The 21,958-nt window shown below is 59.2% G+C and overlaps 1 protein-coding gene across 1 annotated transcript in view; it reads left to right on the top strand.

Moving 5' to 3' along the window:
• Positions 1 to 399: 399 nt before the first annotated feature.
• LOC127465700 (transcription activator BRG1-like) overlaps positions 400 to 21,958 on the top strand; it is a 47,958-nt gene continuing 26,399 nt past the window's right edge. Inside the window, 19 exon segments of the mRNA XM_051776206.1 lie at positions 400 to 546; positions 1,789 to 1,843; positions 2,943 to 3,167; positions 3,909 to 4,041; positions 4,855 to 5,253; positions 6,761 to 6,859; positions 8,658 to 8,898; positions 10,374 to 10,500; positions 11,575 to 11,748; positions 12,483 to 12,656; positions 13,241 to 13,408; positions 14,758 to 14,808; positions 14,908 to 15,038; positions 16,863 to 16,920; positions 17,910 to 18,028; positions 19,226 to 19,376; positions 20,015 to 20,178; positions 20,274 to 20,340; positions 21,269 to 21,379. Of these exon segments, the coding sequence (XP_051632166.1) occupies positions 2,982 to 3,167; positions 3,909 to 4,041; positions 4,855 to 5,253; positions 6,761 to 6,859; positions 8,658 to 8,898; positions 10,374 to 10,500; positions 11,575 to 11,748; positions 12,483 to 12,656; positions 13,241 to 13,408; positions 14,758 to 14,808; positions 14,908 to 15,038; positions 16,863 to 16,920; positions 17,910 to 18,028; positions 19,226 to 19,376; positions 20,015 to 20,178; positions 20,274 to 20,340; positions 21,269 to 21,379 (2,553 nt within the window). The 5' untranslated portion in view covers positions 400 to 546; positions 1,789 to 1,843; positions 2,943 to 2,981.

Genomic DNA, 21,958 nt, shown 5'->3' with positions numbered 1-21,958 from the left:
CCCTCCGCCGCCGCCGGCCCCGCCCTCCCGGCATATCCCCGCCCTCCCATTGGCCGCGGCGGGGGAGCCCCGCGCTCATTGGCTACAAACGCGGATGACTGACAGGAGCGTAACGGCGGGGGCGGGGCAGCGCGGCGAGCGCGCCTCCCATTGGCCGCCGCGGCGCGGGTGGGCGCGGCCTCGCTCCCCCCCTCCCATCTTCCCCTGGCGGGGTGGGGGGGGCCGGCGCGCCGCGCCCCCATTGGCTGGGCCCTCGGGGGGCGGGCGGGGCGGCCGCGCTCGCGCCCGCGTCCCCGCCGGCGATTGGCCGCCCCGGCGCGGGGGCCGCCGCGCCATTGGTCGTTCGGGCGCGGCGGGCGGGGCGCGGCGCGGGGCCGGGCGGCGCAGGCGCAGTGCGGACTCTCCCTGAGGCGGCGGCGGCTCCGGCGGCTCCGGCGGCTCCTTTGTTTCCCCCGCCGGGATCGGGTTCGGGATCGCGGCGGGATCCGCCCGCCATGGGCCCAGCCGAGGGCCCCGCCGAGGCTTCCGCCGAGGGGCCCGGCCCCGGTAAGGCCCGGCGGGGGCGCGCGGGCGGGTACGGCGGCCCGCGAGGGTCACGGGCCTTTGTTCGGGACCCGGGGGGCCCCCCATTGACCCCCTCAATCCCCCTCCCGCCCCCAAATCGCTCCCCTTGATCCCCAGACCCCCTCAAGGCCCCCCTTTCCCCCCCCTTCCAACCCCCCCAAATCCCCCTTTCTCCCCCGTCTCCCTCCTTCTTCCCTCCCCCCCTGCACCGCCACCCCCTTTTCCAGCCCCCCTATTTTCCCCCCTTTTTCCACCCCCCCTTAATCTCCCCCATTTCCACCTCCCCTTTTTCAGCCCCCTCCCTTTCCAGCCCCCAAATTTCTCCTCCCTCTCCCCCCCCCTTTTTCCCTCCCCCTCCTCCAGCCCCCCCCTCACAGGGGGATGTTCCCCCCCCCCCCAAATCCAGCCCTTCCCTTTCCCCCCCCGGATCCTCCTTGAGCGATTCCCTCTTTGTCCTTCCCGAGGACACCAAACCCACCCCCACCCCCCGATCCCGGGGGGCTCCTCCGCTCCCCCTTCCCGATTTTTGGGGGGGTGGGAGTGGGATTTATCCCCTTCCATTTCTCCTCCCTCCTCCCCCCTTTTTCCCACGGCTGGAATAATGGAATAATCCATTTTCCTGCTCCCGGAGCCGGGAGGGGGCTAATGAAGGGACTTCATTAAAATTTATGAGCCTGCTCCCGTTCCCCCTTTCCCGACTTATTTTCCCATTCCCGCTTTCCTGTTTCCACACCCCGCTCCCAAAATCCCTCCCGGACTCTCCCTTTCCAAACCCTCTCAGAAACGGGAAAATCCCCCTCCAGTAATGGGATCAATCCGCTTTGATTAATTCCTTTTTTAAGGAGGTTTTATTTTTCTCTCCTGGATTTTGGGAATTAAGGATTCCCCGCCTGGAATCCGGGAGGGGGGGGTTTCTTTTATCCAGAAATCCCGGGAAAATCCCGGGAAAATGCCGCGGTGCTGCTACGGGGAGGGTCGGTGGGGCCGGAGCAGGTGGAATGATCCCTCGGGAATTTTTTAATGGATTCTTCACGGCTCCCGGAGCGTTTCCTCGCTCTCGAATTCCCCGAGAATCCCTCAAATCCGGGAGGAAATTCCCGTTTTTGGGAGCCTCGTGCTCTGCCGGCGCTTCCCTGCGCTCCCGGCGCCGCCGTTCCCGACCTAATTCCCGACATTCCCGACCGGTTCCCGGCATTCCCGACTCATTCCCGGTTTTCCCCCCAGCCCGGCGTTAGGAGCCGATCCCCTCCGGAGGTGTCGGAGCCCCCCATGCCCGTAGGTGGGTGCCGGAATTCGGGAATTTGGGAAGTGCCATCCCGTGGGAATCGTTCCCTTAGACGTGCCGGCTTTCCCTTGGAATTAGGGATGAAATTCCCGCGGGAAGGAGGGAGGGAAGGGGGGCGGGTCAAAAATTCCTTCCCCGCTTTTCCTGGGTTTGGGCCGGTTCGGGGTTTTCCTGGGAAAATGGGATCCAATGGGAAGCAAATCCCTCTGTTTCCCGGGAAACCACTTGGTTAATCCCTGTTTTCCTGGTGGGAGAGGGATGGGGATGTTGGGAGAGGGATGGGAACGGCTCCTGCAGCCCCTGGGGGTGGGAGGAAGGAGATTCCCAAGGGCTGGATTGGCTCAAACTGGGAAAGGAATTCCTGGTGATTGAGGCTGGATTGGGAAGGGAATTCCTGGTGCCTGAGGATGGATTGGGAAGGGAATTCCTGGTGCCTCAGGGATGGATTGGGAAGGGAATTCCTGGTGTCTCAGGCATGGATTAGGAAGGGAATTCCTGGTGATTGAGGCTGGATTGGGAAGGAAATTCCTGGTGCCTGAGGCTGGATTGGGAAGGGAATTCCTGGTGATTGAGAATGGCTTGGGAAGGGAATTCCTGGTGCCTCAGGGATGGATTAGGAAGGGAATTCCTGGTGATTGAGAATGGATTGGGAAGGGAATTCCTGGTGCCTGAGGCTGGATTGGGAAGGGAATTCCTGGTGATTGAGGCTGGATTGGGAAGGGAATTCCTGGTGCCTGAGGATGACTTGGGAAGGGAATTCCTGGTGTTTCAGGGATGGATTAGGAAGGGAATTCCTGGTGATTGAGGCTGGATTGGGAAGGGAATTCCTGGTGATTAAGGATGGATTAGGAAGGGAATTCCTGGTGCCTCAGGGATGGCTTGGGAAGGGAATTCCTGGTGATTGAGGCTGGATTGGGAAGGGAATTCCTGGTGCCTCAGGGATGGATTGGGAAGGGAATTCCTGGTGCCTGAGAGGAGGAAGGGGGTCTCCTGCCCCCTGTTCCTGGATCAGGGAGGGGTTTTCCCCATCCCTCCCTCCCTGGGCCCCGCTGTCGGATCCCGGGCTCCGTTCCCAGCCCTCCCCCCGTTCCAGGTGCAGCTCCAGGTGCCCCTTCCCGGCTCCAGCTCTGAGATGGCGACTCCGGAGCCCCCCCTGGGCGGGACCCCCCGGCCCGGCCCCTCTCCCGGCCCCGGCCCCTCCCCGGGCTCCATGTTGGGCCCCTCTCCCGGCCCCTCGCCGGGCTCCGGACACTCGGGACACTCCGGACACCTCCCGGCGCCGGGATACGCCCCGGAGGCCATCCACCCCCTGCACAAGGTGAGGCCAGCCCGGAATCCTGGCTCCAGACCCCTGGGAATGCTCCAGCCGGGTTGCCCGGGATCTGTCCCCACTGGGAGGGTGCTGGGAAGGGCTGGGGGGGCACTGGAAGGGCTGGGATGGCACTGGGAAGGGCTGGGAAGGGCTGGGAGGGCACTGGGAGATGGTGGGAGGGCAATGGGAGGGGCTGGGAAGGGTTGGGGTGGCACTGGGAGATGGTGGGAAGGGCTGGGATGGCACTGGGAGATGGTGGGAGGGCACTGGGAGGGGCTGGGATGGCACTGGGAGATGGTGGGATGGCACTGGGAAGGGGTGGGAGGGCACTGGGAGATGGTGGGAAGGGCCAGGATGGCACTGGGAGATGGTGGGAGGGCAGTGGAAGGGCACTGAGAAGGGCTGGGATGGCACTGGGAGGGCACTGGGAGATGGTGGGAAGGGCCAGGATGGCACTGGGAGGGCACTGGGAGGGCACTGGAGGGCACTGGGAAGGGCTGGGATGGCACTGGAAGGTCACTGTGTGTGAGACTTTTTGGGAGTTTTTGACCCCCAAACCCCACTCCAATGGCCTGGGAGGGTCCGGGAGCTCCGGGACCACTCCGGGCTGGCTCCCTGCGGGCCTGATTTCCCGGGAATTCCCCTCCCTCCGGCCCTGATTTCCCGGGAATTGCCCTCCCTCTGGGCCTGATTTCCCGGGAATTCCCCTCCCTCCGGCCCTGATTTCCTGGGATTCCCCCCCGGCAGCCCCTGGACGCGCTGCACGAGAAGGGCCTGGCCGAGGACCCGCGTTACGGGACCATGAAGGGGATGGGGCTGCGCCCGGGGGGCCACGCGGGGATGGGACCCCCCCCCAGCCCCATGGACCAGCATTCCCAAGGTCGGGAGAGCCCCTGGGAGGGAGGGGGGAGGGGGCAAATCCTGGGGATTTATTGGTTTGGGCTGAAATCCCGGGGTTTTTGGGGTGGGAGTTAATCATTCCAGGGGGTATCCGGGATCAAATCCCTGGGGTTGGAGAGGGTTGGATCCCTCCAGGGGATTCCAGGATTAGATCCTGGATTTGGGGGAATGATTGGATCATTCCAGATTTGGGGGAATGATTGGATCACTCCAGGGTTAAATCCTGGGTTTGGAGCAATGATTGTATCACTCCAGAATTAAATCCTGGATTTGGAGGAACGATTGGATCACTCCAGGGTTAAAATTTGGATTTGGAGGAATGATTGGATCATTCCAGATTTGGAGGAATGGTTGGATCACTCCAGGGTTAAATCCGGGATTTAGGGGGATAATTTAGTCCTTCTAGGGTTATTAAATCCTGGATCTGGGGAGGCTGATTCCATCATTCCAGAGTTAACCCCTGGATTTGAGGGGACTGATTCTATTCCTCCACAACTAAACCCTGGATTTGGAGGAGTGTTTAGTCAGTCGCTCCAGGATGAAACCCTGGATTTGGGGGGATAATTTAGTTCCTCCAGGATTAAACCCTGGACCTGGGGGGCTGATTCCATCCTTCCGGGGTTAACCCCTGGATCTGGGGGGGCTGATTCCATCCCTCCATGACCAACCCCTGGACCTGGGGGGCTGATTCCATCCCTCCACGACCAACCCCTGGACCTGTTGGGAGCTCTCCATCCCCTCCAGTGGATTCCAGGATGACCCAACTCCTTTCTTTCTCCCCCCCTCTCTCCAGGTTACCCGTCGCCCTTGGGCGGCTCGGAACACGCCTCCAGCCCGGTGCCCTCCAACGGCCCCTCGGGGGGCTCCGGGGGCGGCTCCGGGGGGTCCCTGGAGGGCTCCGGGGGCGGCTCGGGCGCGGAGGCGCCGGCGCTGGGCCCGGGCGGGCGCGGGGCCGCGTCGCCGTTCAACGCGGCGCAGCTGCACCAGCTGCGGGCCCAGATCATGGCCTACAAGCTGCTGGCCCGGGGGCAACCCCTCCCCGAGCACCTGCAGGTGGCCGTGCAGGGGAAGCGGCCCCTGCCCGGGATGCAGCCCCAGATCCCCGCTCTACCTCCGCCCGCCGGAGCCGCCCAGGCCGCGGGAGCAGCGCCCGGAGCGGGGCCGGCACCGCCCGGCTACTCCAGACCTCACGGTGAGGGGATGGGGATGGGGGAGATTGGGATGGGAATGGGGATGGGGGAGATTGGGATGGGGGATCCAGGCCGCCGGAACTGCGCCCGGAGCGGGGCCGGCACCGCCCGGCTACTCCAGACCTCATGGTGAGGGGATGGGGATGGGGGAGATTGGGATGGGAATGGGGATGGGGGAGATTGGGATGGGAATGGGGATGGGGGAGATTGGGATGGGGGATCCAGGCCACTGGAACTGCGCCCGGAGCGGGGCCGGCACCGCCCGGCTACTCCAGACCTCACGGTGAGGGAGTGGGGATGGGGGAGATTGGGATGGGAATGGGAATGGGAATGGGGATGGGGGAGATTGGGATGGGGGATCCAGGCCGCTGGAACTGCGCCCGGAGCGGGGCCGGCACCGCCCGGCTACTCCAGACCTCACGGTGAGGGGATGGGGATGGGGGAGATTGGGATGGGAATGGGCGAGATTGGGATGGGAATGGGGATGGGAATGGGGATGGGGGAGATTGGGATGGGGGATCCAGGCCGCCGGAACTGCGCCTGGAGCGGGGCCGGCACCGCCCGGGTACTCCAGACCTCACGGTGAGGGGATGGGAATGGGAGTGGGAATGGGAATGGGGATGGGAATGGGAATGGGGATGGGGATGGGGATGGGGATGGGGGAGATTGGGATGGGGGATCCAGGCAGTGGGAGCCACGCCCGGAGCGGGGCCGGCACCACCTGGGTACTCCAGACCTCATGGTGAGGGGATGGGGATGGGAATGGGAATGGGAATGGGAATGGGGATGGGGATGGGGATGGGGGAGCTGGGGGAGATTGGGATGGGGGATCCAGGAGGATACAGAAGGAACTGGGGGGAAATTGGGATGGGGGGTGCAGGGGGAGCTGGGGGAGATTGGGATGGGGGGTACAGGGGGAGATGATTGGAACAGGGAATCCAGAGGGGAGATGGGAATGGGGGATCTGGGGGGAAATTGGGATGGGGGGTACAGGGGAGGTGGGAATGGGGAATATGAGGGGAGATTGGAATGGGGGATCCAGAGGGGAGATGGGAATGGGGGATCTGAGGAGAAATGGGGATGGGGAATGTGGGGGGACATCAGAATGGGGAATCCAGAGGGACTTGGGGGGAAATTGGGATGGGGGATCCAGAGGGACCTGGGGGGAAATTGGGATGGGGGATCCAGGGGGGATAAGAACAGGGGATCCGAGGGGAAATGGGAATGGGGGATCCCAGGGGAGCTCGTCCCAGGATATCCATGGGGAGCTTGTCCTGGGATATCTGTGGGGAGCTCATCCCGTTCCATCCTGGGGGATCCATGGGAAGGGACCCCAAAGCTCATCCCATTCCATCCCAGGTGTCCTCCTCATCCTCACCAAACATTCCCACTGGGAATCTCCCTCCAGAATCTCCCCCCGGAATCTCCCCCAGGAATCAGCTTCCTCATGGGATTTTCCTCTTTTTTTTTTTGTCTCCCTTTCCCGCCGGCTCCGTTGGGAATTCCCAGGAATGGGAGGGCCCAACATGCCCCCGCCCGGCCCCTCAGGAGTTCCCCCCGGAATGCCGGGACAGCCCCCCGGGGGCCCCCCCAAGCCCTGGCCGGAAGGTGAGACCCGAAATCCTGGGAATTCAGCCCAGCAAGGGATGAGCTGGGAGGGGGTGGGAGCGAAGGGAATTCCCGGTTAAACCCCTGGAATCGGGGCTGGCAATCTGGGAAGGGCGGGTCGGACCTCTGGGTCGGAGCTTTCCGAGGATCCACGTGTGCATTCCAAGGATTGGGGGTGATTTCCCAACCAAAGGATTTGAGGTTTTTTTTGGGGAATTGGGGTTGATTTCCCAGCCAAAGAATTGGAGGCTTTTTTGGGAATTGGGGTTGATTTCCCAGCCAAAAAATTGGAGGGTTTTTTGGGAATTGGGGTTGATTTCCCAGCCAAAGAATTGGAGTTTTTTTGGGAATTGGGGTTGATTTCCCAGCCCAAGGATTGGAGGGTTTTTTGGGGTTAATTTCCAACCAAAAAAATGCAGTTTTAGGGGGGAAATTTGGTGGTTTTTAGGGAATTGATGTTTATTTCCAGCCAAATAACTGGAGTTTTGGGTGTAAATTCCAGTCGGATAACTGGTGATTTTTAGGGATTGGGGGGTTAATTTTCCCCTAAACAGCTGGTATTTTTTAGGGAATTGGGGGTTACTTTCCAGATGGATAACTGGTATTTTTTAGGGATTTGGGGTTACTTTCCAGCTGGGTAACTGATGCTTTTAGGGATTGGGGGTTACTTTCCAGGTGGATAACTGATGTTTTTCAGGGATTTGGGGGTTTTTTTCTACCCAGATAACTGATGTTTTTTAGGGAATTGGGGTTACTTTCCTGCCAGATAACTGGTATTTTTTAGGGAATTTGAGGTTACTTTCCAGGTGGATAACTGGTGTTTTTTAGGGATTGGGAGTTACTTTCCAGCTGCATAACTGGTGTTTTTTAGGGATTTAGGGGTTTAATTTCTACCCAGATAACTGGTGTTTTTCAGGGATTTGGGATTACTTTCCTGCCAGATAACTGGTGTTTTTTAGGGATTTGGGGTTACTTTCCAGCTGGGTAACTGATGCTTTTAGGGATTGGGGGTTACTTTCCAGGTGGATAACTGATGTTTTTCAGGGATTTGGGGGTTAATTTCTACCCAGATAACTGGTGTTTTTCAGGGATTTGGGATTACTTTCCTGCCAGATAACTGATGTTTTTTAGGGAATTGGGGGTTACTTTCCAGGTGGATAACTGGTATTTTTTAGGGAATTGGGGGTTACTTTGCAGGTGGATAACTGGTATTTTTCAGGGATTTGGGATTACTTTCCTGCCAGATAACTGCTATTTTTTAGGGATTGGGGATTACTTTCCATATGGATAACTGATGTTTTTCAGGGATTTGGGCATTTATTTCTACCCAGATAACTGATGTTTTTTAGGGAATTGGGGGTTACTTTCCAGCTAGGTAACTGATGCTTTTAGGAATTTGGGGTTACGTTCCAGCCAGATAACTGGTGATTTTCAGGGATTTGGGGGTTTATTTCTACCCAGATAACTGGTGTTTTTCAGCGATTTGGGTTTACTTTCCTGGTGGATAACTGATGCTTTTAGGGATTGGGGGTTACTTTCCAGGTGGATAACTGATGTTTTTTAGGGAATTGGGGTTACTTTCCAGCTGGGTAACTGATGCTTTTAGGGATTGGGGGTTACTTTCCAGGTGGATAACTGATGTTTTTTAGGGAATTGGGGTTACTTTCCAGCCAGATAACTGGAGTTTCTTAGGGTTTCAGGGTTCCTTTCCAGCCGTCTAACCGTGTTTCAGGGGGCCGGGGGGTGAACCCCGCCCCGTTCCCGTTGTGACTCCCGGCCGTTCCCGCTGTTCCCGCAGGGCCGCTGTCGGCGGCGGCGCCGGGCGGGGCCCCCCAGAAGCTGCTGCCGCCCCCCCCCGCGGGCCGCCCGTCCCCCGCCCCGCCCGCCGTGCCCCCCGCCTCCCCCGGGCCCCCCCCGCCCTCGCCGGGGCAGCCGGCGCCGCCCGCCCTGCCCATGCACCCCAAGCAGAACCGCATCACCCCCATCCAGAAACCCCGCGGCCTCGACCCCGTCGAGATCCTGCAGGAGAGGGAGTACAGGTGGGAACACGGGGGGCTGGGGGGTCCTGGGGAGGGCGGGGATACCCAGGGATTCCAGGGATTCCAGGGAATACAGGGAGTACAGGTGGGAACGCGGGGGGATGGGGGGGTCCTGGGGGGGTCTGGGGAGGGCAGGGATCACAGGGATTACAGGGGTCCTGGGGAGGGCAGGGAGTACAGGTGGGACTGCCATGGGACGAGGGGTCCAGGGGTCCTGGGGAGGGCAGGGATACCTGGGGATTACAGGGAGTACAGGTGGGAACCTGGTGGGATGGGGGGTCCTGGGGGGTTCTGGGGAGGGCAGGGATACCTGGGGATTACAGGGAGTACAGGTGGGAACCTGGTGGGACGGGGGGGTCCTGGGGGGTTCTGGGGGTCCTGGGGAGGGCAGGGATACCTGGGGAGGGCAGGGATACCTGGGGAGGGCAGGGATACCTGGGAATACAGGGAGTACAGGTGGGAACCTGGTGGGATGGGGGGGTCCTGGGGGGTTCTGGGGAGGGCAGGGGTACCCAGGGAGTACAGGGATACCTGGGAATACAGGGAGTACAGGTGGGAACGTGGGGGACGGGGGGGTCCTGGGGGGTTACGGGGAGGGCAGGGATACCTGGGGAGGGCAAGGGTACCTGGGAATACAGGGAGTACAGGGATTCTGGGGAATACAGGGGGTACAGGTGGGAACCTGGTGGGATGGGGGGGTCCTGGGGGGTTCTAGGGAGGGCAGGGATACCTGGGGATTACGGGGAGTACAGGGATACCTGGGGAATACAGGGAGTACAGGTGGGGCTGGGGGTTCTGGGGGGTTCTGGGGGTCCTGGGGAGGGCAGGGATACCTGGGAATACAGGGAATACAGGGATCCCAGGGAATACAGGGAGTACAGGTGGGAACGTGGGGTTCTCGGGGGGTTCTCAGGAGTACAGGGACTCCAGGGATTCCAGGGATCTCCTGCCCCAGGGATTCCAGGGAATCTAGGGATCCCCTGCCCCAGGAGTACAGGGATTCCAGAGATTCCAGAGATCCCCTACCCCAGGAGTACAGGGATTCCAGGGATCTCCTGCCCCAGGAGTACAGGGATTCCAGGGAATCCAGGGATCCCCTGCCCCAGGAGTACAGGGATTCCAGGGATCCCCTGCCCCAGGAGTACAGGGACTCCAGAGATTCCTTGCCCCGGGAGCCATGGTTGGGGAAAAGTGGGACATTCCCGGGGCTGCTCCCGGAGTCTGGGCCCTCCGTGGGTCACCGGCGCCCCCATCCCGTTTTCCCTGTTCCTGAGATCCAGGGGGATGAAGGGGGGTTCATTTTCCTGGGAGATTCCTCCCGGCCACGCTCCGGCCCCTCCGTGTCCGGGTGTCCCCAAATCCCATCCCGCCATTCCCGGGGCGACTCCCCGGCGCCCTCCCGATGGGAGCCGGGGCGGGAGCGGAGCCGAAACTCATCCCAAAAAAATACTCATCCCGAAAAAACCCCCCGTCAGGCTCCAGGCCCGCATCGCCCACCGCATCCAGGAGCTGGAGAACCTGCCCGGCTCCCTGGCCGGGGACCTGCGCACCAAGGCCACCATCGAGCTCAAGGCCCTGCGGCTCCTCAACTTCCAGCGCCAGGTCAGCGCCGGGAACGCCGGGATCCCTGGGAATGTCGGGAGCGCTGGGAGTGTTGGGAGCACTGGGAATGCTGGGAGCACTGGGAGTGTCGGGATCCCTGGGAGTGCTGGGAGTGCTGGATCCCTGGGAATGCCAGGAGCGCTGGGAGTGCCAGGAGCGCTGGGAATGCTGGGATCCCTGGGAGTGCTGGGAGCACTGGGAGCGTCGGGAGCACTGGGAGTGCTGAGATCCCTGGGAGTGTCGGGATCCCTGGGAGTGCCGGGATCCCTGGGAGTGCTGGGATCCCTGGGAATGCCGGGATCCCTGGGAATGCCGGGATCCCTGGGAGTGCTGGGATCTCTGGGAGTGCCAGGATCCCTGGGAGTGCCGGGAGCACTGGGAGCACTGGGATCTCTGGGAGCACCAGGATCCCTGGGAATGCCGGGATCCCTGGGAGTGCCGGGAGCACTGGGAGTGTCAGGATCCCTGGGAATGTCAGGATCCCTGGGAATGCCAGGATCCCTGGGCGTGTCGGGATCCCTGGGAGTGTCGGGATCCCTGGGAATGCCAGGATCCCTGGGAGTGTTGGGATCCCTGGGAATGCCGGGAGTGCTGGGAGTGTTGGGAACACTGGTAGTGCTGGGAGCACTGGGAGTGTCGGGATCCCTGGGAATGTCAGGATCCCTGGGAATGCCGGGATCCCTGGGAGTGTCGGGAGCGCTGGGAGTGCCAGGATCTGTGGGAGTGCTGGGATCTCTGGGAGTGCCAGGAATGCCAGAATCCCTGGGATCACCGGGATCCCTGGGAGCACTGGGATCTCTGGGAATGTTGGGATCCCTGGGAATGCTGGGATCGCTGGGAATACCAGGATCCCTGGGAGTGCTGGGATCGCTGGGAATACCAGGATCCCTGGGAGTGCCGAGAGCACTGGGAGTGCTGGGATCTCTGGGAACGCCGGGATCCCTGAGAGCACTGGGATCCCTGGGAGTGCTGGGAGCGCCAGGAGCGCCGGCATCCTCTGGGAACACCGGGATCCCTGGGAGCACCAGGAGCGTCCCCAGGGGCTGACCCCTCGCCGTTTTCCCCGTGCTGCAGCTGCGGCAGGAGGTGGTGGTGTGCATGCGGCGGGACACGGCGCTGGAGACGGCGCTCAACGCCAAGGCCTACAAGCGCAGCAAGCGGCAGTCGCTGCGCGAGGCCCGCATCACCGAGAAGCTGGAGAAGCAGCAGAAGATCGAGCAGGAGCGCAAGCGCCGCCAGAAGCACCAGGTCCGGCGGGGAAGGGGGGATTTTCCGGGAGTAGCAGGGCGGAGGCGGCGGGAAACGGGGATTTTTTGGGATTTTGGGGGGGGTTGGAGGTCGGCTCCGGGACGAGTGGTTGGGCGGTGGTGGCCAAGGGTGGGTGATAGTGGGCTAGGGTCCAGTTGTGGGTGATGGGACCATCAGTGGCCACTGGGACCATCCAGTGGCCACCGGGACCGTCCAAGGGCTACGAGGCTCTCTGGTGACCCCTGGGACCACTCAATGACCATTGGGAGCCTCCAGTGAGCATTGGGACCACCTAATGACTGTTGGGACCACCCAATGACTGTCAGGACCCTCCAATGAGCATTGGGACCACCCAATGACTGTTGGGACCACCCAATGACTGTTGGGAACTTCTGGTGATTGTTGGGGCCCTCCAATGACCTTGGCACCACCCATTGACCACTGGGACCCTCCACTGACCTTGAGACCACCCAATGACCATTGGCACCCTCCATTGGCCTTGGCACCACCCAATGACCATTGGCACCCTCTAATGACCATTGGCACCCCCCATTGACCTTGGCACCACCCAATGACCATTGGCACCCTCTATTGACCTTGGCACCACCCAATGACCATTGGGACCCTCCACTGACCGTCGGTCTCGGCCGCCGGTCCCTCCCCGCCCCGGCGTGTCCCGCGCGCTCCCGCCCACCCAACGCCAACGCCCGCATGTCCGGCCGCCGTCCCCGCAGGAATACCTCAACAGCATCCTGCAGCACGCCAAGGACTTCAAGGAGTACCACCGGAGCGTGAGCGGGAAGATCCAGAAGCTGACCAAGGCGGTGGCCACCTACCACGCCAACACCGAGCGCGAGCAGAAGAAGGAGAACGAGCGCATCGAGAAGGAGCGCATGCGGCGCCTCATGGTCAGGGGGGTCACAGGGGGGTCAGGGGGGGTCGGGGGGTCATGGGGGGGGTCAAGGGTCAGGGAGGGGCCTGGGGAGGGTCGGGGGGTCAGGGGGACCTTCCTCCTGTCCGTGGGGTGAGGGGGAGGGAGGGCAGCACGGGGTGTCCGGGGTGTGCTCGGGGTGGTCCCTGGGGGTCCCAGGGGTATCCCAGGTGGTCCCCAGTGATTCCAGGTGGATCCAGGTGTTCCCAGGTGTTCCCAGGTGTATCCCAGGTGTATCCAGGTGATTCCCAGTGATTCCAGGTGGATCCAGGTGTTCCCAGGTGGATCCCAGGTGTTCAGGGTGTATCCCAGGTGTATCCCAGATGTTCAGGGTGTATCCCAGGTGTATCCCAGATGTTCAGGGTCTATCCCAGGTGTATCCCAGGTGACCCCGGTGTCCCCCCCAGGCCGAGGATGAGGAGGGGGATGTTCAGGGTGTATCCCAGGTGTATCCCAGATGTTCAGGGTGTATCCCAGATGTTCAGGGTGTATCCCAGGTGTATCCCAGGTGCTCCCAGGTGTATCCCAGGTGCTCCCAGGTGACCCCGGTGTCCCCCCCAGGCCGAGGACGAGGAGGGTTACCGCAAGCTGATCGACCAGAAGAAGGACAAGCGCCTGGCCTACCTGCTGCAGCAGACGGACGAGTACGTGGCCAACCTGACCGAGCTGGTGAGGCAGCACAAGGCGGCCCAGGTGGCCAAGGAGAAGAAGAAGAAGAAGAAGAAGAAGGTGGGAGGAAGGAGAAGCCCCGGGAAAGGCACCGGGGGGGCTCCCGGAGGGAGCGCCGGGGCCACCGCCCGGCCTGACCCTGCTCTTGCTTCTCCTTCTCCCCCTGCTCTTCCTGCTTCTCCTTCTTTCCCTTCTCTTCCTTTTTTTCCTGTTTCTGTTTCTCCTCTTTGTTTCCTTTCTCTTCCTTTTTTTCCTGTTTCTGTTTCTCCTCTTTCTTTCCTTTCTCTTCCTTTTTTTCCTGTTTCTGTTTCTCCTCTTTCTTTCCTTTCTCTTCCTTTGTTTTTTTCCTCCTCTTCGTCTTCCTCCTCTCTCTTTCTCCTGCCTCTTCCTGCTTTCCTTCTTCTTTCTCTTCCTCTTCCTCTTTTTCCTCTTCCTTTCTCTTCCTTTCGCTTTTTCTCTTCCTTTCTTTTTTTCCCTCTTCTTCCTCTTCCTCCTCTCTCTTCTTCCTGCCTCTTCCCACTCTCCTTCCTCTTCCTCTTTCTCCTCTTCTTCCTCTTCCTTCCTCTTCTTTTCTCTTTCTCCCACTTTTATCCTTTCTCTTCCTTTCCTTTTTTTCCTTCTCTTCCTTTCTCCTTCCTCTTCCTCCTGCCTCTTCCCACTCTCCTTTCTTCCCCTTCTTCCTCTTCCTTTCACTTTTTTCCCCTTTCTCTTCCTTTCCTTTTTTTTCCTTCTCTTCTTCTTCCTTCTCCCTCTTCCTCCTGCCTCTTCCTGCTCTCCTTCCTCTTCCTCTTCCTCCTCTTCCTTCCTCTTCTTTTCTCTTTCTTCCAACTTTATCCTTCCTTTCCTTTTTTTCCTTCTCTTCCTTTCTCCTTCCTCTTCCTCCTGTCTCTTCCCACTCTCCTTTCTCTTCCTCTTCTTCCTTTCACTTTTTTCCCCTTTCTCTTCCTTTCCTTTTCTTTCCTCCTCTCCCTCTTCCTCCTCCCTCTTCCTCCTCCCTCTTCCCACTCTCCTTCCTCTTCCTCTTTCTCCTCTTCCTCCTCTTCCTTCCTCTTTTTTTCTCTTTCTTCCACTTTAATCCTTTCTCTTCCTTTCCTTTTTTTTCCTCCTCTTCTTCTTCCTCCTCTCTCTTCCTCCTCCCTCTTCCCACTCTCCTTCCTCTTCCTCTTCCTCTTTCTCCTCTTCCTCCTCTTCCTTCATCTTCTCTTTCTTCCTTTCCTTTTTTTCCTTCTCTTCCTTTCTCCTTCCTCTTCCTCCTGCCTCCTCCCACTCTCCTTTTTCTTCCTCTTCTTCCTCTTCCTTTCACTTTTTTCCTGTTTTTCTTCCTTTCCTTTATTTTTCCTCCTCTTCCTCTCCCTCTTCCTCCTCCCTCTCCCTCTCTTTCCCTGTCCCTGTGCCCGTCTGTCCCGCAGAAGGCGGAGAACGCCGAGGGTCAGGCTCCGGCCATCGGCCCCGACGGGGAGGTGAGTCCGGGCTCGTCCCAGGAAGGGAATTCCCAATCCCTGCTCTCTCCCCCGGGTTCCGGGACCGGCAATTCCCGGTTTTTCCCGGTTTTTTTGCAGCCTCTGGACGAGACGAGCCAGATGAGCGACCTGCCCGTGAAGGTGATCCACGTGGAGAGCGGGAAGATCCTCACCGGGACCGACGCGCCCAAGGCCGGGCAGCTCGAGGCCTGGCTGGAGATGAACCCGGGGTCAGGGAACAGTGGGAACAATGGGAATAATGGGAATAATGGGAATGGGGGCAGCTCGAGGCCTGGCTGGAGATGAATCCGGGGTCAGGGAACAGTGGGAACAATGGGAATAATGGGAATAATGGGAATGGGGGCAGCTCGAGGCCTGGCTGGAGATGAACCCAGGGTCAGGGAATAGTGGGAATAATGGGAATGGGAACAATGGGAATGGGGGCAGCTCGAGGCCTGGCTGGAGATGAACCCGGGGTCAGGGAATAATGGGAATAATGGGAATGGGAACAATGGGAATGGGGGCAGCTCGAGGCCTGGCTGGAGATGAACCCGGGGTATGGGATTGGGAATAATGGGAATAATGGGAATAATGGGAATAATGGGAATAATGGGAATAATGGGAATAATGGGAATGATGGGAATGGGAATGGGGGCAGCTCGAGGCCTGGCTGGAGATGAACCCGGGGTATGGGAACAATGGGAATAATGGGAATGGGGATGGGAATGGGGATGGGAATGGGGGCAGCTCGAGGCCTGGCTGGAGATGAACCCGGGGTATGGGAATTATGGGAATAATGGGAATGGGAACAATGGGAATGGGGGCAGCTCGAGGCCTGGCTGGAGATGAACCCGGGGTCAGGGAACAATGGGAACAATGGGAATGGGGATGGGAATGGGGATGGGAATGGGGGCAGCTCGAGGCCTGGCTGGAGATGAACCCGGGGTATGGGAATTATGGGAATAATGGGAATAATGGGAATAATGGGAATGGGGGCAGCTCGAGGCCTGGCTGGAGATGAACCCAGGGTCAGGGAATAGTGGGAATAATGGGAATGGGAACAATGGGAATGGGGGCAGCTCGAGGCCTGGCTGGAGATGAACCCGGGGTATGGGAATTATGGGAATAATGGGAATGGGAACAATGGGAATGGGGGCAGCTCGAGGCCTGGCTGGAGATGAACCCGGGGTCAGGGAACAATGGGAACAATGGGAATGGGAACAATGGGAATGGGGGCAGCTCGAGGCCTGGCTGGAGATGAACCCGGGGTATGGGATTGGGAATAATGGGAATAATGGGAATAATGGGAATGATGGGAATGGGAATGGGGGCAGCTCGAGGCCTGGCTGGAGATGAACCCGGGGTATGGGAACAATGGGAATAATGGGAATGGGGATGGGAATGGGGGCAGCTCGAGGCCTGGCTGGAGATGAACCCGGGGTATGGGATTGGGAATAATGGGGATAATGGGAATGGGAATGGGAATGGGAATAATGGGAATGGGGGCAGCTCGAGGCCTGGCTGGAGATGAACCCAGGGTATGGGAACAATGGGAATAATGGGAACAATGGGAACAATGGGAATAATGGGAATGGGGGCAGCTCGAGGCCTGGCTGGAGATGAACCCAGGGTCAGGGAATAATGGGAATAATGGGAATAATGGGAATGGGGGCAGCTCGAGGCCTGGCTGGAGATGAACCCCAGGGTATGGGAACAATGGGAATAATGGGAATGGGAATGGGGATGGGAATGGGAATGGGGGCAGCTCGAGGCCTGACTGGAGATGAATCCAGGGTCAGGGAATAATGGGAATGGGGGGGCTGGGAATGGGGGGAGGATGGGAAAGGGAATGAAGGGGCTGGGAATGCCAGAGATGGGAACTCTGGGAGCTGGGGAGGGAATGAGGGCCTGGGAATGGGAATGAGGAGCTGGGAATGGGAATGAGGAGCTGGGAATGGGAATGAGGAGCTGGGAACACCGGTGCCAGCAGGGAAGGGGAGGCTGGGAATGCCCGGGGAGCCGGGAATGGCCCTTGGAATTCCCTGTTCCCGCAGGTACGAGGTGGCCCCGCGCTCCGACAGCGAGGAGAGCGGCTCCGAGGAGGAGGAGGAGGTGAGGGGGGACATTCCTGCTGGACATTCCCACTGGGAATGCCTGGGAAGGGCGGGAAGGAGCTGAGCTCAGCAACAGCTGGTTGGCAGCTCCAAAAAAAACGGGATAGGGCGGGATAAAGTCTGTTAAAATGGGAATAAAAAGTGGGGTAAAATGGGAGTGAACTGGGGGGTAACTCTGGGAGAAAGTGGGATGGAACAGTGGGATAAAATGGGATAAAAATGAATAAAATAACATTAAAAAAATGGGGGAAAAGGGGTGAAAAAGGGCATGAACTGGGATATAAAACGAAGGGAACAGTGGGATAAAATGGGATAAAAATGAATAAAATAAAAAAATAAAATAAATTAAAAAAATGGGAAAAAAGGGGTGAAAACGGGTGAACTGGGATGTAAAACTGGAAGGAAAAAATGGGATGAAATGGGATAAAAATGAGTAAAATAACATTAAAAAATGGGAAAAAAGGGGTGAAAATGGGGGTGGACTGGGATGTAAAACTGGAAGGAAAAAATGGGATGAAATGGGACAAAAATGAATAAAATAGCATAAAAATTGGGGAAAAAGGTGTGAAAAATGGGTGAACTGGGATGTAAAACTGGAAGGAAAAAATGGGATAAAATGGGATAAAAATGAGTAAAATAAAATTAAAAAAATGGGAAAAAAGGTGTGAAAATGGGGTGAACTGGGATGTAAAACTGGAAGGGAACAGTGGAATAAAATAGGATAAAAATGAATAAAATAACATTAAAAAAATGGGAAAAAAGGCGTGGAAAAGGGAGTGAACTGGGATGTAAAACTGGAAGGATAAAGTGGGATCAAAGGGGCTCCTTGTGCTGAGATTTCCGGGAATGTCCCCCGGGAGCTCCCGGGTCCCATCCCGGGTGTTCCCGACGCGGCTCTTTGGGAAGGGTGGGATCCTGGCTGGGAGGGGGGCCCTGGGGTGGTTTTCCCTGGGCATTCCCGGCATTCCCGGCTCCCTGTGCCCACAGGAGGAGGAGGAGGAGCAGCCCCAGCCGGCGCAGCCCACGCTGCCCGTGGAGGAGAAGAAGAAGATTCCGGATCCCGACAGCGACGACGTGTCGGAGGTGGACGCCCGGCACATCATCGAGTGAGGAGCCTTCCCAAACCTCCCTTCCCTTCCCTTCCCTTCCCTTCCCTTCCCTTCCCTTCCCTTCCCTTCCCTTCCCTTCCCTTCCCTTCCCTTCCCAAACCTTCCCAAACCTTCCCAAACCTTCCCAAACCTTCCCAAACCTTCCCTTCCCTTCCCTTCCCTTCCCTTCCCTTCCCAAACCTTCCCTTCCCTTCCCTTCCCTTCCCTTCCCTTCCCTTCCCTTCCCTTCCCTTCCCTTCCCTTCCCTTCCCTTCCCTTCCCTTCCCTTCCCTTCCCTTCCCAAACCTTCCCTTCCCTTCCCAAACCTTCCCTTCCCAAACCTTCCCTTCCCTTCCCAAACCTTCCCAAACCTTCCCAAACCTTCCCAAACCTTCCCTTCCCTCCCTCTTCCAATTTTCCTGCTCCCCCATTCCCAGTACGGGGTGTCTGTCCCTCCATGACCCTCCCTCAGCTCTGTATTCCCGGATTTTCCCCCCAGGAATGCCAAGGAGGATGTGGATGACGAGTACGGGGTGTCTGTCCCTCCTTTCTCCCTCCCTGACCCCCGTATTCCCGGATTTTCCCCCCAGGAATGCCAAGCAGGACGTGGATGACGAGTACGGGGTGTCTGTCCCTCCTTTCTCCCTCCCTGACCCCCCCATTCCCAATATTTTCCCCCCAGGAATGCCAAGCAGGACGTGGATGACGAGTACGGGGTGTCTGTCCTTCCCTGGCCATCCCTGAGCTCTGTATTCCCACTGTTTTTTCCCAGGAATGCCAAGCAGGACGTGGATGACGAGTATGGGGTGTCTGTCCCTCCCTGACCCCCCCATTCCCAATATTTCCCCCCAGGAATGCCAAGCAGGACGTGGATGACGAGTACGGGGTGTCTGTCCCTCCTTTCTCTCCCTCTGACCCCCACATTCCCAATGTTTTCCCCCCAGGAATGCCAAGCAGGACGTGGATGACGAGTACGGGGTGTCTGTCCCTCCTTTCTCTCCCTCTGACCCCCACATTCCCAATATTTCCCCCCAGGAATGCCAAGCAGGACGTGGATGACGAGTATGGGGTGTCTGTCCCTCCCTGGCCATCCCTGACCCCCACATTCCCAATATTTCCCCCCAGGAATGCCAAGCAGGACGTGGATGACGAGTACGGGGTGTCTGTCCTTCCCTGGCCATCCCTGAGCTCTGTATTCCCACTGTTTTTTCCCAGGAATGCCAAGCAGGACGTGGATGACGAGTACGGGGTGTCGCAGGCGCTGGCCCGGGGGCTGCAGTCGTACTACGCCGTGGCTCACGCCGTCACCGAGCGCGTGGACAAACAGTCGGCCCTCATGGTCAACGGGGTCCTCAAGCAGTACCAGGTGCTGGGAACGCCGGGAATGCCGGGCTGGGAGGGTGGGAATGAGGGGAGTGACGGGGTGGGAGGGTGGGAATGAGGGGAGTGACGGGGTGGGAGGGTGGGAACGCCGGGAATGAAGGGTCGGGGGAGGCGGCGGGGCCGGAGAGGGAGGGAGGGAAAGGAGGGGAGGGAGAGCGGGGTGGGATGGAGGGAATGAGGAATTGGGGTGGGATAGTGGGGATAAGGAATTGGGGTGGGATAGTGGGGATGAGGAATTGGGGTGGGATAGTGGGGATAAGGAGCTGGAGCTGGTGTGGGATAATGAGCCAGAGTGGGATGACAAGCTGGAGTGGGGTAAGGAGCTGGAGTGGGAATTGGGATTGGAGTGGGATAAGGAGCTGGAATGGGATAAGGAGCTGGAATGGGATAAGGAACTGGAGTGGGATATGGAGCTGGAGTGGGATAAGGATCCCACTGATCCTGATCCCGCTGATCCTGATCCCGCTGATCCCGATCCCACTGATCCCAATCCCGCTGATCCCACTGATCCCACTGATCCCTCTGATCCCACTGATCCCAATCCCTCTGATCCCAATCCCACTGATCCCACTGATCCCACTGATCCCTCTGATCCCTCTGATCCCAATCCCAATCCCGCAGATCAAGGGCCTGGAGTGGCTCGTGTCCCTCTACAACAACAACCTCAACGGGATCCTGGCGGACGAGATGGGGCTGGGCAAGACCATCCAGACCATCGCCCTCATCACGTACCTCATGGAGCACAAGCGCATCAACGGCCCCTTCCTCATCATCGTCCCGCTCTCGTGAGTCCAGGAATTCCCGGGAAAACCTCCCCGGGATGGGGGTTTGCCCCCCCCCGTGTCCCTCATTCCCGCCTTTCCCGTTGCTTCCCCCGCAGGACTTTGTCCAACTGGGCCTACGAGTTCGACAAGTGGGCTCCCTCCGTGGTCAAGGTCTCCTACAAGGTGGGTCCTCCGTGGTTTTCCCGGGGGAATTCCCGGGAAATCCGCTCCCTTTTCCTCCTCCTCTTCCTCTACCTCGGCCCCGTTATCCCGAGGGAGCTTCCCGGCTCCCAACCTGACACATCCCAGAGGGTCCTTCCTGCTGTCCCCCATCCTGGGATACACCCAGAGGGTCCTTCCCACCGTTCCCCATCCTGGGATGCACCCAGAGGGTCCTTCCCACTATTTTCCATCCTGGGATGCACCCAGAGGGTCCTTCCCACTATTTTCCATCCTGGGATACACCCAGGGGGTCCTTCCTGTCCTTCCCCATCCTGGGATACACCCAGAGGGTCCTTCCTGCCCTTCCCCATCCTGGGATACACCCAGAGGGTCCTTCCCACTGTCCCTCATCCTGGGATACACCCAGAGGGTCCTTCCTGCCCTTCCCCATCCTGGGATACACCCAGAGGGTCCTTCCCACCGTTCCCCATCCTGGGATACACCCAGAGGGTCCTTCCCACTATTTTCCACCCTGGGATACACCCAGAGGGTCCTTCCCACCGTTCCCCATCCTGGGATGCACCCAGAGGGTCCTTCCCACTATTTTCCATCCTGGGATACACCCAGAGGGTCCTTCCTGCTGTCCCCCATCCTGGGATACACCCAGAGGGTCCTTCCCACCCTTCCCCATCCTGGAATACACACCTGGAATTTCATCCCCCCATGGAATGGTCGTTGGGTGGGGTTGAGGAGCCGGTCGGGTCGATCCCTCTGGGAATTTGGGATTCTCTGAGCAGTGGGATCCAGGGATCCCCCCCAGGGATCCAGGGATCCCCCCCAGATCTCTCCTCCCTGGGGGAGAACAGCCCCTCCCACCCCCTGCTCTTCTCCCGGGACCCCCGATCCGGTGGGACATTCCCAACTGGAATTCCCTCTCCCCCCATCCCAGGGCTCTCCGGCGGCGCGCCGAGCCTTCGTCCCGCAGCTCCGGAGCGGGAAGTTCAACGTCCTGCTCACCACCTACGAGTACATCATCAAGGACAAGCACATCCTGGCCAAGGTGAGCCTCGGGAATGCCGCAGCCCCGGGGTATTCCCACGGAATTCCCGCCTTTTTCCTTCCCCCCACAGTCCTGGTGTTCTTTCTCCTGGAGTCTCCCAAGGAGCCGAGGTGGAATTCCCGCTGCTGCTCCCGGTTTTTGGCTGCGTATCCCAAGTTTGATTCCCTTTTCAGGGAGAATTCCCGGGATGTTTGTGACTGACTGGATCCCTCGTTGCCGAGGGGTTGGGATCCGTGGGTGGGATTTGTGGGATGTTTCGGGATCTCTGGGACACCTCCCGGAGGACTTGTGGGATGTTTTGGGATCTCCCACCTCAAGGATCTCCAGGACACCTCCCAGAGGATTTGTGGGATGTTTTGGGACCTCCCAGCTCAGGGATCTCCTGCCCACCTCTTGGAGGTGTTGTGAGATGTTCCAGGCATATCCAGATCTCCCAGCTCAGGGATCTCCGGGATACCTCCCAGAGGATTTGTGGGATGTTTTGGGATCTCTGGGACACCTCCCAGAGCTGCTGTGGGACATTTCAGGATCTCCCGGCTCAGGGATCCCCCAGCTGTGCTGGGGTGCTTCCCACACTGC

The sequence above is a fragment of the Manacus candei genome, unplaced genomic scaffold (assembly GCF_025592945.1).
Source record: "Manacus candei isolate 608988 ecotype Guabito, Panama unplaced genomic scaffold, ASM2559294v1 h1tg000467l, whole genome shotgun sequence".
Lineage (NCBI taxonomy): Eukaryota > Metazoa > Chordata > Aves > Passeriformes > Pipridae > Manacus > Manacus candei.
Note: the sequence above shows the minus strand (reverse complement) of the source record. Positions and strands in the feature narration are given on the sequence as shown.